The sequence below is a fragment of the Apteryx rowi genome, unplaced genomic scaffold (assembly GCF_003343035.1).
Source record: "Apteryx rowi isolate R43461 unplaced genomic scaffold, aptRow1 scaffold_77, whole genome shotgun sequence".
NCBI lineage: Eukaryota > Metazoa > Chordata > Aves > Apterygiformes > Apterygidae > Apteryx > Apteryx rowi.
This window is the reverse complement of record NW_020451060.1, coordinates 978,742-996,381: the sequence shown is the minus strand read 5'-3', so window position 1 is coordinate 996,381 and position 17,640 is coordinate 978,742. Positions and strand designations below refer to the sequence as shown.

At 35.7% G+C, this 17,640-nt stretch overlaps 1 protein-coding gene across 18 annotated transcripts in view; it reads left to right on the top strand.

Moving 5' to 3' along the window:
* Positions 1–17,640, top strand: part of TUT7 (terminal uridylyl transferase 7) — a 42,871-nt gene that overhangs the window by 18,761 nt on the left and 6,470 nt on the right. For 10 of the 18 annotated variants that reach the window (XM_026088407.1, XM_026088404.1, XM_026088408.1 and 7 more), the window contains 14 exons: positions 3–153; positions 851–937; positions 2,089–2,189; positions 2,772–2,829; positions 3,547–3,650; positions 4,752–4,841; positions 4,931–5,044; positions 5,154–5,231; positions 5,977–6,154; positions 6,864–6,911; positions 7,024–7,115; positions 7,628–7,743; positions 10,522–10,844; positions 12,726–12,802. In XM_026088407.1, the coding sequence (XP_025944192.1) occupies positions 3–153; positions 851–937; positions 2,089–2,189; positions 2,772–2,829; positions 3,547–3,650; positions 4,752–4,841; positions 4,931–5,044; positions 5,154–5,231; positions 5,977–6,154; positions 6,864–6,911; positions 7,024–7,115; positions 7,628–7,743; positions 10,522–10,844; positions 12,726–12,802 (1,617 nt within the window). Of the gene's footprint in view, positions 1–2; positions 154–850; positions 938–2,088; positions 2,190–2,771; positions 2,830–3,546; positions 3,651–4,751; positions 4,842–4,930; positions 5,045–5,153; positions 5,232–5,976; positions 6,155–6,863; positions 6,912–7,023; positions 7,116–7,627; positions 7,744–10,505; positions 10,845–12,725; positions 12,803–12,983; positions 13,048–13,388; positions 14,926–15,563; positions 16,102–17,640 lie in introns of those variants that run through there. The other 8 variants (XR_003257157.1, XM_026088417.1, XM_026088418.1 and 5 more) reach the window with 7 other exon arrangements.

Genomic DNA, 17,640 nt, shown 5'->3' with positions numbered 1-17,640 from the left:
AGTCTCCTACAATAGTATGTAGCTTGTGCAAACGGGAAGGTCACTTGAAGAGAGATTGTCCGGAAGACTTCAAGAAGATTGAACTAGACCCACTGCCAATGCTGTCACCCAAATTTTCATTTATTTTAGATCAAGTTTGTGTCCAGTGTTACCGTAAGTTCTTTTCCTTTGGATATTGTTGTGGGGAAGAAAAGTATTGCAAAAAATAATGAAATAACCACTGATTAATGGTGTTATAAAGGGGACCAATTTATCTGCCACACAGCATCTAACTCCATTAGATAAAATTTTAGCTTTGTAAGGGCTATTATAGGACCACTGAACAGTTTTTATCTAGAGAAATAAAACCTGTTTAGATTTATCTTCTGCATACTGAAAGGTTCTGGCTGTCTGATGACCCATTTAGGCATCTTAGTATAAATCTAAGAATTTAATTTTGGGTAGTTTTTTGACTAATGCTTTTACATTTGTCTCTACTTTGAGTTTCGTCACTATTCTTCTAGCTGTGGTTTCTAGTAAACAAAGATGTCAATGTTCTATAAAAATCAGAGTAAGAGTACTGTTTTATAACACTTCTCCACTTTTGTTCTTTTCAGAGTGACCCAACTTTCCTCCTTTCTCTCTTGCCATTCCTGAACAGACAAAATGCATTATCTGTCTAATTAATGTTTTTCTTTGAACAGGTATTTTCCTTCTACTTCATCGTTGCTTTTTCCTCCACATGTGAATCTTCTCTTGCTTTTCTCCCTGCTCCCCACCCTCCACCCTCCCACTTTTTCATTTGAATCTTTGCTGTTGACTGTTTTTACAAATCACTTTGCCTAAATTGTTGTGTTCTTTTGTTTTAAAGAGGATTTTGCTCCAAATATTGTAGAAGATCAGGCTCGGGAACATATACGACAAAATTTAGAAAACTTCATTAGACAGGACTTTCCAGGTAATCATGTAGTTCTGGCTTTATACTTATACTTGAGTGTCTTCCAAGTGTGTTAGCATGTCAGCAGAATAAACATTTTAGTATTTAATCATTTAAACGACATCGCTGCTCAAAATTAATATATAACATTACATTAGCTTGTAGTATCTTCCAACAACCATATAACTAATACAACTTAATGTCTCATCCGTATATATCATGTCCTGGGCTCCTCCCTGTTGACATGTATTTTCCTTCTTTAAAATACAAAGGCTCCAAAATCATGTCAGTTGTGTGTTTAAAAAAAAAAAATCAGATTTTTTTTTAAGTTTCTTCATCTTAGTCAGAAATATAACACATAAGTAAGAAGGAAAAAATAACAAGTTAAGAAAATAACAATCAAAGTAGTAGTGGAACAGTTCTATAACTGTCATTTTAACCTCATTCGTTAGGCAGACTTCTTATTGTTGTATCTGTTCTCGCAAACAACAAGTTTTCTGTAGTCCTTAAGAACTCCTTTAGGACTCCTGATTCCAAGATTAAGAAACAGTGTTTAATTCATATACATATGTTTCCCTTAATTTCAGCATTCCTCTTTGTTCTTATGTTTACTGTGACAGATAAAAATTGGTAGTGTCTAGAAGTATTAAAAAAAAAAAATCTGGCATAAGGCCAGGAGAGTTTGTGCCCCTACCACAGCTTGTTTTTGGAATATTTTAAAGTATAAGCACATCTAACCGGTCTGTGAAGCCTAGTTGTTTGACACCGTTTCATTTATTTCTGGAATTCTTATCTGTAGCACCCGGACTTCAGTCTTTTAAAATTTGCAAAAGAATTTTTGGCTGGAGCCTCGTATGTGGACAGATCTGTTCCTTATCCTGAAGATCTCTGTAGAGAGCAATCTTCTATCTTTTATCCATATTTTAGCTTGCATGCTGATGATTTAATTATTTGACAACCTAATTTATTTCTGGATCTGTAAAAGACTCATTTGAACTAATAAAGTAGCGATTCTTTCCTAATCAAAAAGGTTGATGAGAAAGTAAAGTTCAAAGTACTACATAAAAATGGTAATGGGTTCACCTCTGTGTTAAAAGGCATGCTGTGGTTTGAAGCTGTATAAAATTTGAGATTCTGCATCAATATGTTGTTATCTGTTACATCTCTTACAGGAACCAAGCTGAATTTGTTTGGCTCCTCCAAAAATGGTTTTGGCTTCAAACAAAGTGACCTTGATATCTGTTGGACAATTGATGGACTGGAAACTGCTGAGGTAGAAGACTTTTTTTTTTAACAAATGCAAAACTTTTATGGCTAGGTAAATTAATTGTGCATATATTGAAACAAATTTACTTTTTGTAACAGTGCTTCAGATTAGAGGAAAATGTAAATAGGTGCCTCAAAAGCAGATAATGTGGGTAGTATCTTGAAAATTTTTTACTGTTATTCTAGATAGGCCTTTAAAAATTTTTACTCTCAGTACACAATTTTCTTCCGTATTCTGCACTAATGTTTTTCTAATATTAACTCTGCAAACAAATAGAGTGGATTTGTTTCAATATTAGTTTTGTAACATAAAAGAACTAGAAATGGAAGGTTGTGGGAAAGAACTATGCCTAATATAAATTAACTTTAAAAAAGCCTATGTTAAGACCCTGTCTATTGGTTTTGCAAGAAGTGCCATTTTGAAACATTTTCTGGTATTTGCATCATTCCGTACGATTTGAAACCCTGAGTTATGCAGATGTAAGCTTAATGACAAATAATAAAAGATTTGTCTGAAATACTTTGTCTAGACCTGTTCTAGCAGATGCAACTTTAGTATTGATTTTTTTTTTTCCCCTTAATGTCTTAGAGCCTTGATTGCATCAGAATCATTGAAGACTTAGCAAAAGTTCTCAAGAAACATTCAGGTACTTTCTTGAAAATGAAAATAAGTGACTTCATTTATGTGACTTTAACTGATGCAGTGAGAAGCTTCTGGGGCATTGTACATGATAATTGTTAAGATAAAACTGCATTAAAGAGCTCGATATTAGTAAGAATGAGGGTATATGTTGTGAACATTTTGGATTTATTTTTTTACATGTGGAGGTCTTTAAGGTTATAATGTTGTAGGACCAGATCTCAGTTGGACAGATTCATAACCCATATGTGTGAGAAGAAGCCTTAAGATAAAGTTTGGGGCTTCAGGTTAGTAGCTACATTGCATTTGTATGTTCTGTATTCAAACAGTTAATAATAAAAGGCAAGCTCACAGAAGCTTGCCCTAGACATTCTGTTTTATTTACACGAAAATATGGTTTTTATAGGGTTCTGGTGTATCTCACATAAATTTAAGATATTTGCAGTGAACTATCAGTGATCTCAAGCTTATTTTGATGTAAAATTCAGACAAATCTTCAGTTCATTTGTGTGTAGGTATGTGTGTGTATGTATGTATAATTGTTTGTAGATTCACAGAGTTTGACAAATGCCTAAAATAGATATTAAAAAATAACTGAAATAATTTTGGTATCAGCTAAGATTTTATTTTGTAACACTTCTGCCGCAGTTTTGGGTTGTGTGTAGGGCATTTGATACTGTTATGACTGTATGTCATCATTCAATAGTTCAACTTTTTATTCTAGGTCTAAGAAATGTCTTGCCTATAACAACTGCTAAAGTCCCAATTGTCAAATTCTTCCATGTCAGAAGTGGTCTTGAAGTAGACATCAGTTTATATAACACTCTGGTAAGGTTATCTTCTTTTCTATTAATAGGACAAACTGGGGCTTCCGGGTGAGGATGAAATGCTGGTTTTGCTGAGGTTCAATAATAACTTATCAATTACCTATTTCAATTTTAGATTTTTGAGTACCAGTGTTTTATTTGACTACAAGTGGAGTCAACACAGTTGAGACTTTAGAGTTGTTGCTTCTTTGATATATTTCTTCTTCAGTAAGAGTAAGAGCTAATCTTTTAGGTGTTTGAGTCTTTCTGTAACTCAGAAAACTTAACATAACTTCAGTCTTTCCTCCTCACCCCCAGTCATGGCTGTTCCTTAGAATTTGAGACCTGGGACAGTGATTTTGAAACCAACTTGCCTGAACTGGGACACATGTTACAGTCTACAAAAGAGCACAGGTCCTCAGCCAAATATTTTAAAAAAAAGTTTTGTTTTTTTTTTTCAATGTCTATGAACTTCAAAAGCCAGTTCCTTGAAACATCAAAGGAAAGTAAGTTTTAGAGACAAGCATTAAACTTTCTGAAGTTTCTGTATCAGCCCAAGGGGAGTCTTGAGGAGGATACTTCAGCCACTCAGTAAGTCTGAAAGTCTGTTCTTGAAGCTATGCATCCATATGAGTCAGCTGATAGCTCTCACATCTCTGGGCTGAAAATCTTTTAGTTCAACAACTTACCTTCTACCAATTATTTTGAAAACACAGTAATAGATTAATGCTTCCCTTTCTGAGAWACTATTCTGTGAATGCTGCTTGGTACCACTTTTAAGCAGATTAAAGATGTTTATCAGCTCTTTAGCAGGTGATAACCTCATAGTTGAATGTTTCCTTTCTCAATTATATACATTCTGCTACTCAGGGCTTCACATTTGCTTTTGTTGAGCACACAAGACTAGTGTCTTTGTCCACAAATTCATTATGACTTTTAAATAAATTGGAATGGAAAAAATATGCATGTATATATGTGAACTCTCCAGCTACAGTACTCTGAATCATTCCTTGACTTTGCTTATCTTGACTAAAAATGTTTTTCATCTTTTCAGAGGCTTTAGCTTATTACCTCTTTTCTGTAGGGCATCTGTTTTTTGTGTATGACTTTCTTATTTTTATAGGCCTTGCATAACACAAGACTCCTGTCATCATATGCAGCCATTGATCCTAGAGTAAAATACCTTTGCTACACAATGAAAGTCTTTACGAAGGTAAGTATACTTGAGACACTCTAGAAGCAGTAGCACCTACAGCAAGAACTGGTAACTATGAAAATTATAATTAATATTTCTCTTTCTAGATGTGTGACATTGGAGATGCATCTCGAGGTAGCCTTTCTTCTTATGCATATACTCTTATGGTGCTTTATTTTCTTCAACAGAGAAATCCACCTGTTATCCCTGTTCTTCAAGAGGTACAGTATCTCAAGGAAGAAATGAGTATCAGTACACGGTATTGACCAGAAGAATGTCAAATTGCTGAATCTGAACAGCTCTTCTAATGAGTTAATATTGTATTTTTAGATCTACAAAGAACCAAAGAAGCCTGAAATTTTAGTTGATGGCTGGAACGTTTATTTCTTTGATAAGATAGAAGAGTTGGTGAGTATATCAGAAAGTAAATTTGAAATGATGTTACCTGTAGCTTAGCAAATGAAAAAATTCATTTGAGGGAATGTAGTCTTCAAACAAGGTGGTGATATAGAAACCAGTTTCAAAAAAATGATCTTTGATCATAAATTGTGTATGGGTGACAAAGAAGAAAACTATATTAGTAATACACATAAATACTAAACAAAGAAATGGAAGTGTGGAAGTGGAGTGGCTATTGCTTTGAACATCCCAATCCCCTGCTGTGAATTTTTCAGAAAATAATTGATTGTATTTAATTAAGTATGAGAAAATCTGAATAAATAGACTTGATATAAATGGTTTTAAGGTGTTAGTGATGATTAATTGCTATGTATGTCACATTACTGGGTGGAGATATCTCCTACAAATATCAGTTGCATATCTAGTCACTTTTTGTTTAATCCACTTCAATAATTTTGTATTATATGATCAAATACACTGCAAGTGAATTAATAAACTTTTTGATAACAGGCCAAACTAATGTTAGAAGTAGTAGTATTACTTTTTGTTACTAATCTCAGTGCTTAAAAATTACTGACTATTTTAAAGTCCAAACTGGATTACTAATACTAATTATGAAGAAAAGGGAGGTATTCTAGAATAACTCAATCATGTTTCTCTATAAAATAAAATTTATACTAAGTATAATTATTTTCATTATTTGAAATTCAAACAATGTAAGTATTGGAAAAATAAATATTTCTATCATTTCTAGTCTGTCGTCTGGCCAGAATGTGGCAAAAACACTGAATCTGTTGGGCAGCTGTGGCTTGGACTTCTCCGTTTCTACACAGAGGAATTCGATTTTAAAGAGCATGTCATATGCATTAGGAGAAAAAATCTGCTCACAACTTTCAAAAAGCAGTGGACTTCCAAATACATTGTAATTGAAGGTAAAAGCACATAAAGCAAATGAATATGTGGAATTCCTTTTAATGCCCCTATGAAAAATTTGGTCTTTTCACATGTCTTGTCTCATTTTTCTATTGCTAGATTATAAACTGCTATTTGTGCCTGTTTTGAAATCTTGGCAAAATTCCCATTGAATTTCAGTACTGCTAGAAATTCTTCAATTTTTTCCCTCCTCTGAAAAAAAGATGTAAACTAAACTTCATACTTTGCAAAATGACAATAACTGACTTAAAAATGAATTTAACCAAATGCTTTGGAGAAGAACTTATTTGTATTGCAATTGAGGTTTTACCCTAACTTATTTTTAGGTGACTCCGTATTTGTATAACTGATTGTACCATATGCATGTGTTACACTGTTAAGTAATACCATGGTATGAAGAAAATATACAGACACATTTTAGAAAATTTCCTTAAGCCACAATTCGCTGGCCCATCTGATTTTCACAGGAGGGATTTCTACTCTCCTGCCCCCACACAAAACTTATTCTTTTATAATATTTCAGTCAGTTCAGAGCTGAACTGCTGTGATCCTTTGTCCTTGGAGTGAATGTGCGTTCAATAAACTTGCAAAGAATGTAATTTGTATACTAATTCTGCATTAGGAATTCTGCCTTGAATTTTTCATGTATGTATGCAATCCTGATTTTGCCCTGGACTTGAGTAATGCCTTGTAATGCTTTTTATACAGATCCCTTTGATCTGAACCACAATCTTGGAGCTGGATTATCAAGAAAAAGTAAGTTTTCTATTCAAAAATTTGGGCATAAAGTGATGAATTTATCTTAGATCTTGTTTTGATGGTTTGTTTCATATTTGGATGATTTTTTTCTTCTTTTTTTTCTCTTCAGTGACAAACTTTATAATGAAGGCTTTTATCAATGGGAGGAGGGTATTTGGTACCCCTATAAAAATATTTCCTAAAGAATATCCCTCAAAAATGGTAAGTTGCTTTAAAGGATGTGGCAGTTTTAAAAGGGCAGTGTGTACCATGGGTATGCTCTTATAGTATATAAAGTATCACATGTGGGAGTATGGCTGCACTCTCTTTATGCGCTTCTCATTTAAATTTAAATGGTACTCTAACAAATCTTTATTGTGAGAGTTATTACTGAGTATTGTTTTCGAGTTGTTTGCACATGGAAAGTGGTAACGTGCAGCATACCAGTCAAGTCAGGGCTTCATGGTATAGGCTTATCAGAAATTTTAGTTCCTATCAAAACAGCTTACCATTTTTTTAAAACTGCAATTAAAAAACAGCTTGCAGACCTCGTGGTCGGCAGGTCTCCTGTGAAGAAGAGGCAGCAGTGGCCGGTTATCTCATCTGGTCTTTCAGGAGTTCAGCTACACACACATGTTTATCCTTTTCCATAACTCAATGTAGTTTAACTCTTGTTTATCTGTCTTAAATTCCCAAGTGCGATTTGTTTTTTGAATGCCTGATTTCTTTTTCAGGAGTATTTCTTTGATCCAGAGGTACTGACAGAAGGAGAATTGGCACCAAATGATAGGTGCTGCAGGATTTGTGGTAAAATTGGCCATTTCATGAAGGATTGTCCCATGAGAAGAAAGTGAGTATTTGGGATCTGTGTGGAACATTTCCTTAGCATTGTTTGGAAAAAATATTAGAATAGTAATGCTAAAGCAAAAATTGTACATACTGCAAATGATTTCTTTACTATTAAGGTGATTATGTATCAATATGAGCTTTGGCAGTGGGGGCAGAAGGGGCTGTTTTTAGTCAGTGTTGAATCACCACTTAACTTTTTGCCAGCATCTTCTTGAGTGTTTAACAGAATCTTTTTCATTGAAGACTACAATACACACTTTGGCCCTCTCCACTTAGCTTAAGGCTGGTAGATGCTGATTCTGGACTTTATGTAGGAAAGCAGTAATTGAAGAGAATCTAAATGCAAAGCTGAATAGCTGTGTGCTGTGAAGAGCACTCATGAGAGCTTTTTACATATTTTCATTAAATAGCGTCTGTTTCTAGAATCCTGGTGCTCCCAGCAAGAGATGCATTTTTTTGTCATGTTTGCAGAATCATGCCATTCATGTCCAAAAGCAAAATAATGTAATGACAGCATGACTTTTTTTAAGCACTTACAGATCGGAATAGTGTCCTGTCTGTATCTAAGAGCAAGGCTTTCTGATTCTCAGTCACCAAATATTCAAAATTCAGTAAATACCTTCCTACAGCAAATGAATGCTAAATTGATTTTCCTGCTCTTTACGTGACAGTCTAAACTTAAAACTGATCCACTGAATTTTTTTCTAGTAAAAACACTAAAGCACTTTAAAGACTTCATATTTATACGAGAGTGAAAACCAGCAAATAAAACCTCAATAGGAGGAAATCATGAAAGCCTTTGTGCTCATTTTTAAAGGTGAATGGAAAATCTAACCTTTGTTTAGAGTCTGTATTATCTTAAATTGTAATTAAAAATCACCTCCACTTTTATGTAAGTAGCTAAAAAGCTGGCGTAGAAAAATTAGATAAAGTTGCCTTTTTGATACATTGTAGGAAATTGAATTAATATTGCTGAGATCATTACCTTAGTAATCTAGTAAACTTCAGTAAATTTAAGTATAGTAGCTGATGATGGTTTGAACTTAAAGAATGCTGAAGGCATTTTGAAAATCCACTCTGTCTAAATTGCTGTTTTGGATACACTTAATGCTGCATTCTGGAGTGAAACCCCAGTTCATTTCACGTATGCAGCTATGCTCTGTGCAACACTAGAGCAGAAGGCAATGAGATTTTGCTTCTAAGAACATAAATGCCTTCTGGGGTCAGACTGCCGGTCCATCTAGATGAATCCTCTGTCCAGCACTTGCAATAGGAGATGCTGTTTATGGAGGGTGTGCTAGTTGGTTGTCTTCTGCAATCTTGTCTCTTGTATTCCCCCAGCATCCACAGTTGCTGAATGAGACCACATACCTGCCCTGGTCTTGTAGTAGTCATTTGTGGACCAGAGTTGTACCTGATTTTGTCTAATCTTTTTTTTTTTTTTTGAACCTGCTTCTTCTATCTTCCTTACCAATCTCTTATGGCATCCAGTTCCAGAATTATGCTAACTGCTGTTTAAAGTAGTACTTTATCTGTTTTAACCCAAACTCACTTTAGTTTCATCAAGCATTCCATACTATTGTGGGATTTAGTTAGTAATAATTCTGGATTTAGTTAGTAATAATTCTGGATTTAGTTAGTAATAATTCTGGATTTAGTTAGTAATAATTCTGGATCTGGAGTTTGTAAGCTATGACTGAGTCCCCCTTTCTGCCACCTTCTGTGAGGTGAAGAATCCTTCAGTACCTCCTCCTAAGGCAGTTGTTCCTTTGATCATTTTAGCTACCTTTCTCTGTACCTTCTCTAACTCGACTACTTCCTTTTTAAGTTAAGGAGACGAGACCAACATGCAGTATTCACATGTAGGCACGCCATGGTTTTTATACAGCAACAAAATGCTTTCTGCCTTGTTCTCAGTATTTTATCTGATGATACCAATATCCTGTTAGCCTTTTCGGCTGCTACTGTTTGTCAATCTGTTAATTTGGGGGATTTCTCTGAAATTATTTCAGGATCTCTTTCCTTACTTCTAACTGCCAGCTCCCAGTTCAACATCATATAGATATGGTTTAGGTTGTTTTTCCCTGGATGTATTACCTTACATTTAGCTACACGGAAGTTCATCTGCTGCCTTTTTGCTCATTCACTCAGTTTTTTTGAGGTTATTTTCAAGTCGCTAGACATTAGTGCTGTATGTGACTGACTGAAAGAGCCTAGACTTGGAGGTTTCACTGATGTCTCCTCTAGATAATGGATGAAGAGGTGGAATAAAACCTGTCCAGCAGTAATACCTTGGTTCCCATTGCTGGATCTTTAAGTCACATAGAATGTTAGAAGCTTCTCCTGTAGGAAAGATTTTTAGAAATACTGTGAATATACACAGTTTCAGACTAGTGGGAAGCAAGATTTCTGATGGAAGTGTACAAAAAGGAAAAAAAAACTATAGTCCCATTTTTATAGCTTCTTAGCATTTTGCTTGGTGTTTCTTCTCTTCTGCTTGTCTCTTGCAACTCCAGCATCTAGCTCTTTGTTTATATTTCTTGAGTGTAGCTATTAGATTTTAGTGCTATAGTGTAATCTAACTGTAAAGTTACGTGATTGAGGATACATTACATTCACTCTCCTACCAAACAGTGCTATAGTAAAGGGATGGATGCATTAATTCAATTTATCTAACCCACTGAAGAAATACATGAGGATTATGTAATCTGTATGCAACTCTTTTTCCTTTGTGTGTGGATGTAAGACCTATGAAACCTGCAGCCTTTTTCTTCTGCAGACTGAGGCGACGACATGATTATGAAGATATCAAAAACCAAAGGTACACAGAAAAAGAGAAAAGAAGCAAAGAGGAAAAAGAAATTCAGAATAAAACAACAGAAAGAGAGAGCTCAATTAAGGAGGGAAAGTTGCAGCTATGCACACCTCAGAAGAGCAAACTAGCAAGGGCAACAGTAGACACTGGAAGAGACAAGACTCCCAGGCAGTCAGCAGAAAAGTGGAAGCGTCTGGAAGACAGAGACTTGAGAGAAAAACGTTGCTTTATCTGTGGAAGAGAAGGTCACATTAAAAAAGAATGCCCACAGTATAAAGGAGCTACAGGTATGGAACCAATATAGTTGAGTAGTTTAAACAATTCACATTTTTTTGGTTTATTTAACAGGGTTGACCAGGGGATAAGGTTTCTGCATTTACGTCATGTCATTCAAAGTTACTTTATTTTAAAATGTAGTCGCACTTAGTCAGTTCTCCCTTTATCCTCACCTACTTTTCGGAACATTGTTGTAGTCTGAGAGATATGATGTGGTTTCTTGTAGCAGGTAAGATACTTGTATAGCTTCTAGTTATCTTGAAACTGCTTCCATTGCCTTCACCATAGTTTGCTAACATTTCAAACTATAAATTCCATTTCATTACATCATAATAGCAATAGAAGCTAGCCTGTAGTTCTTCCCATCACCTGAAACAGACTTCTCCCATACTCAAGTCATTGTGACAGTGTATAATTGCTCTAATAGGATATTGTGAATGAAATAGAATAAAAAAAATTCCTCCCAGCTTAGCTGTCAGAGGGATACTCTTCACAGCAATGTCTTATTTTTTCTCTAATGCAACTAGCAAATTTTGCTTAAAAATAAATCCAAAAATTACAAAAATGTCCCCAAACACAGATCCTGACCGAAAGACTTGTAAGCAACAGTGAACTACTGAACAGTAGCTAAGTCATCCTTCAGATCAGAAAGATTTATTATCATCTGCCTTGTAAATGAAGATCACTAAGAGAAAAATGAGAGTCCATAAGATGGTACCTTTAGTTAGCTTCCAAATGAACACAGTATTACAGTTTTTCTTTAGATATACCTAGAGACATTTAAATTCATGCTAGAAAAATGTGCTGTACAGATTACTCTGTTACTTTAAGAGACCAAGTAATAATAGGAGTCCTTTGCATAAACATAATTTTAGACCAGCTCTTCTCTACCAGCGAAAATATTATGTCCTGCTTAGATAAACAGACTCTCCTTATATATCAGATGTATGCAGTGTAAGAGGGCATAAGAGTGTGCTATAACTAGATACTGGAAGTGGGAGGAAAACGGTACAAATATATTAAGAATGTTCAAGATACTGAAAAGTATTCACAATTTTATCAAACCACTAGAAGTATTGGGTGGACAAAAATGCTTAAAAAATCAAGCTACATTGCATTTATTTGCTGACCTTTTAAAGGTTTAAGTCAAATTTAAATTTAACTTTTGAATTTCTGTATTTTTGACCCAGTCTGTGTGGGCATTTCTTGTTACCATTCCATTTGCTATGATATCAGTCTACTAAGATGAAAGACAGTATGTCCGACCGTGACAGTAACTAGAGTGACTGACACTGCTGTATTTTATACCATTCAGTATATCGGAATGGTGCTGAGACTGTACATGTGTCCAAAAATCACTAATTCTGGAGCAGGAGTTTTTGTCTATTATTTGTATTTTGGGAAAGACTGAATTTGAGGAAGCGGAGTATTACTGTGGATTGGGTCTTTTTTTCTTTTTCTTTTTTTTCTTCCCCTTTCTTGCGTTGTGTGCAAAGTGTTCCCTCTAGTTTAGAGGACCTAAGGGATCTGATTTTTTTTTTTTCTTCCTTGCTGTACTATAACCATTTTGTGGGACTATGGACAATTCACACTACACCCGTATCATCTTCAGTCTTTCTCTGAAGGCCCCTATTTGTTTTGGTTGATTCTACAAGAAGATACAGAGCTTAACTTACTGTCAGTTACAAACTTAGATGCTTAGTTGTAGGTGAGATGGATCTTGCCTTATTGTGCCCATTTTCCATATTATAAAATTAATTAAAATAATGTCTTATCTTCTATGTGTTATGAAGGTAGATTTTAAGTATTCTGGTATTTTTATATCTTACAGTATCTGAGAGAGAAACTGAGTTTCAAATTAGTAAATCTTTGTTACATTACAACCTTTTCAGGTAGTTCAAAATCCGAAGTATTGTGTGGATCCCCTTCTTTACCCAGTGCTGCCAAACATGCTGGTAGATTAAATCAGGTAAACACCAAATACCTATTTTCTCAGACCTCTTTCTCTTTAAATGTACTAAAGACCATATAAAGTAACTGGCTTTACATAAAACTAGATTTACATAAGCTTTCAAGGAGATCCTTTTACTTTTGTTTGTGGAATGCCATAATTCAATTTTTATTTATCACTCTGTATATGTTGTTTATAGGGAATGCTTACACATGAAGAAAAAAAGAAACAAAAAGGAAAAGTGTTTTTGAGTCCCCAATCAGGTTTGTATCTCTTAATTCAGAAATTCAGTATAAAAGCATGTCTCTTTAACCTGCTTTCCCTATCAATCTGTATGGGAACTCTGCCCAATATGTTGAACACAGCACCAGTCCAGGTAGGTTGCTAGATAATTCTGAAGTGAAGCCAATTTTTGTTTTGCTGAAAAAGTGTGTAGGTTTTTTTGGTTTTGTTTTGGAAGTGAAACTTGTAAGGCCTGCCAGTTCTCTCTGCAAATTGTTCTTTAGTGAACTCTGATAGATTTATTTTGCAGATGGATTGATTTTTATCCATCTCTCTTCTCCTTCATATTTTGGCGTACATGGGATTCTGTGTTTCTCTTCAGAGACCACATGTGGAACGCTTTCTTGTGAGGCTTCCTCAGAGTAATCGTCTAGAATTCCACATGATCAGCTAACTTAGGAGAGACTATGAAAGCATGCCCTTTGTCTGAGCTTCCAGCATGCATGAAAGTTACTTTTACTGACAAGTAGAAGTCAGATCATGACGTAAAGACCTTTATGTACTGTCTCTGGATCAGAGATGTATTGTGTTAGATGCATGGTTGCAACTGCAGCTTGCTTACAGCAATTTTACACACTTAACTTATTAGTACAATGAAGATTTTAAAAACTGCTTTTTTAATTACCTTGAGTCTTGAATGCAACTGTGATGTCCATTAGCAACATTAGCAATAATATAAAACTGACTTGTGCTTGCTTTCATCGTAGTTTGACAGTTTTTCTCCTGACTGATGTTTGAATGTTTCAGTTATTTTATGTCTTTTTTTTTTTTTTTAACTTTTGAAGTGTAATGCTTTTTTCCCCCTTCCCCAATCTTAGGCAGCCTTTCCAATAAATACATGACTCAGGGAAAAGCCTCACAGAAGAGGACCCAGCAAGAATCGTGAGGGATATGAAGCACTGTTAAATTGCAATACAGGCCATTCATTCATTTAAAAAAACTTTTTTTTTCCCTTTGGCTAAAGCATCTGGATTCACAGGACAGCAGCATAAATGATCTTCAGCTTAACTTTAAAGAGACATGGGTATTATATTTTAGATTGCTAGTCCAAAAAACCTACGGCTTTTAATACCATCATCTACCATGGACCCCTGCTCTTAAATAGATTGTTTGAGCATTTTAATAGAAAGCCATGATGTTTTGTATTTGTTTACTAGGTAAAACATGTTGATAAGGGCAGGTACTAAAAATGGACCATTTTCAAGGTTTTATCATTCAACCTGATCCTTTCAAAATGCACTAAAATTGTGTGCAAGCCAAATAAATAATCTATTTTCTTCAAAAATGTTTTTTTTGAAGGAGGAAATAGTATTTATTAATGTTGATTGCTTATTGAATCCTTGTGTAAAAGTGTTTGAAATGTTTGTAGACTGCTACAGCTGTGTTTGCAAACTTTTCTGTAGACAACTGAAAAGATGGACATAAGTAAACTTATTTTAAAAAAAAATCTCTGTAGACAAGCAGTGCCATTGAGTTTTCTTTTTTTTATCCCTTATGTGATTTTATGAGTTCATTTGCTGCTGCGCTTGTGTACAGGGGAAAAAAAAAGAATAAGAAACAGGTCAGTCCTGTTTGCTGCTAGGAATCTTTTTTCATGGCCTTGAAGACAGACAAAATTGCTTTAAGGATTAAAAAAAATATTTGGCAATTCGGGGAAACGCATTTTCATTTTCATAAAATGTGAAGAGGATCCTTCTACCAGCCAATAATTTAATTAATGTTATCAACTCGAACCTTACTTGAAGTCCTGCCATAGCTGGTAATGTACTGTCTTATCCTGTTCAGGAAAGAATTATTTACATGGTAAAATGGAAACCACTGTTATTTATGATTTTGAAATAAAAAAGAATCAAAATTCAGACAAGTTTTTGAATTTCTTCTTACACTATACTTAGTTTGCAGTATTCTTGATTTAAATGCAAAATTAATTATAACTTATTAGAATTTTATCTCTGTTCTTTGCAACGTCTTTTTTTAATGATTTTTTTTTTCCTTAACTGTCTATTTTTAATAAAGGTAAAAGCTGGAATTTCCAAAGAGGCCTTAGGGAACTGGGATCCAAACTCTTGCTTTGGGTTTCACCCTCTGCAACCATCCATCTATAAATTTATAGATGTGCAACTTTCCCCAAAAAATTCTTTTGTATTTCTTCCTCACCATATTTTCAAGCAAAAATCTTAGCCAGCAAAAAACAGAAAATAATTTCAGCTTTATTCTATAGCGTATTTTTTCATACAAAAATAAGTTATTTTTCCCTCTCAAAGTAAGTTGTTTCTTTACTTTTATTCATAACCAAATGATGCAGCTGCTGAGCTTGTGTACACAATGGCTTATTTAGCCCTCTGTTCAGAGCTATCTTCAGTTTTTGCTGATGGGAATGAAATGTATAAACCTGTAAGGGACAACAGCATCATAGCATGTAAAGAGGGAGGACATGTCTTAACAACAACAAAAATCAGATATATACATACCCTCTTCCATTTCTGTTATTTTGTAGTTTAACTGTGAAGCTTTCAACTATGAAATCTCTGAACTGACATTTGGATGAAAACTAATTCTGCAGATTCCCAGTCCTCTCACTTTGAAGCTGCCATTTCCTTATAAAACTACAAGTTTTATATTGTTATTATCTCATAGTCCTAAAATAACCCCCCCACACACTTGAGTTATATATTAAAGTCTTAAACCAGTAACTAATAAGTGCATTTGTTTGTCTAGCAATATTTAAATAATGTAGTGATAACTTATAACAGAATGATCTGTAACACAGAATAAACACAGTTGATGAGACATACTCATCTGCTGGATTGATTGTTAAAGCTTAGTTTATTGGAAAATCTTAGGAAAGGGATTGATTGAAAACTTAAATAGAAGAAAAGTGAGTTAATTATTCATAACATTCTTGATATCCAAGATCCTGCTTGCCTCATGTGAGTGTATTTTCAAGGGAGCAACTCTCCACACTTTTAAAAAATTCTGAAAAGAGACTACTGTATTAAAACAAAGTTTCTAGAAAGAGCGGTATCAAAACTAATAGTAATAAGCTAATTCTAATAGTTTACAATTAAGCTATGGCTAATAGTAATGAATACTAATAGTTTAGAAGATCTAAAAACAAACAGTTTGTTGAACAGAATATATACAGAATATATACAGAATATATACAGAATATATACAGAATATATAACATTTCCCTCTGACAAATATCAGTAATAAACGCTCCTGGGGACAGAACAGACACTTAGTGCCCACTCAGTAGCTAGCCTGTGTTTAGCATTCGTGTTAAAATTTTGAGATGCTCATAATTCTGTAGCATCACTATGTCTCTTTTAATCAATTAGAAGTTTCTAACTTACTACTTTCCTTTTGTTATCTTCTGGAAAATGTTACATTTAGGGAAGTCAGATGGCCTAGCCATAGAAGCCCCTGCATCTTCACTCAATTTACTGTGATGCATTAATCTTTGAAGGGTCTCTCTGGAACAACTGTGCTGCTTTTTAGGAGCCTTTTTCAGCCTTTGGGAGGCTGCAGAAAGATCCATACTACCCCTATACTGTCCTTCAAATAACATGGTGGGACAGTGAGTAAGTGAGCCGATAGTACTATTCATTGGTGCTGCCTTTATTGTTTTTTTTTAAAGGTGCTATTGCCTTGCTTCATAGCAATTCCCCACGCTCTTCATGTCTCTTTTTCCAAAGTCAGTATATGTGTCTTGTGCTATAAGTAGCTAACAGTGCTGAAAAAAGGGAGACGGAGGAAGCTCTGTGTGTCAGATATGCAGCACAGTTGACCATCTTTCTGGCTTCAAGCTTGCCAGTCTTTCAGGTTGGTCAGACCCAAAGGAGGTCTGACCAACCTGCCCCTGCCGTGCACCTTGGGCAGGCACCAGAGGTGAAAAGCATGCCTGAGCTCGGAGACCAGGTAGCAGTCACTATGCCACTGCTGGGCCTAAATCCAGGAGGGGAGTGAGAACAGAGGAATTCTGAAGGGGAAGAGAACAGAGTAAGAATGATGCTGTGTGCGTATGCACATTCATTATCCAGTTGTGATCCATCAACTTCAACCTGTCACACAGGTTAGTTTCCTGCTTTTAGGTATTTTACTGCAGTTTGTCTGAAGCTTAGCTGTCCCGTGCATGCGTTTTCCCTGAGGTCCAGCGCTTAAACTGAATAGCTTTATTCTACGCTGTGTTGAAATAACGTCTGTTATCTCCAATGACTGTGCGTGTTCTTTGATGACGCTGACTCTCTCCCAGCGGGGGACTACGGGTTCAGGATTACTGCCGGGGTTTTGATGGGAGCTGGCGGGGGGGATTGGGATAGGGTTAGGAACGAGTGCCGGGCGCCGCTCCCGCGGCCCTCCCGCCGCTCGCTTATCTCTGCGCGCAGCCCTCCTGCGGCGCCCAACGGCCGGGCGCCGCTTGTAGCGCGGAGCGGCCCCTCCTCCGGCCTGGCAGCGGGCCGTAACGGCTCAGGCCGCCTCCCCCCGGGGCCTCTGGCGGGGCGCTGCCCGGCCCGGCTGCCTTGGCTGCGCGCACAGCCTAGTCACTGTCTTAGCGATGCGCTACGACCGAC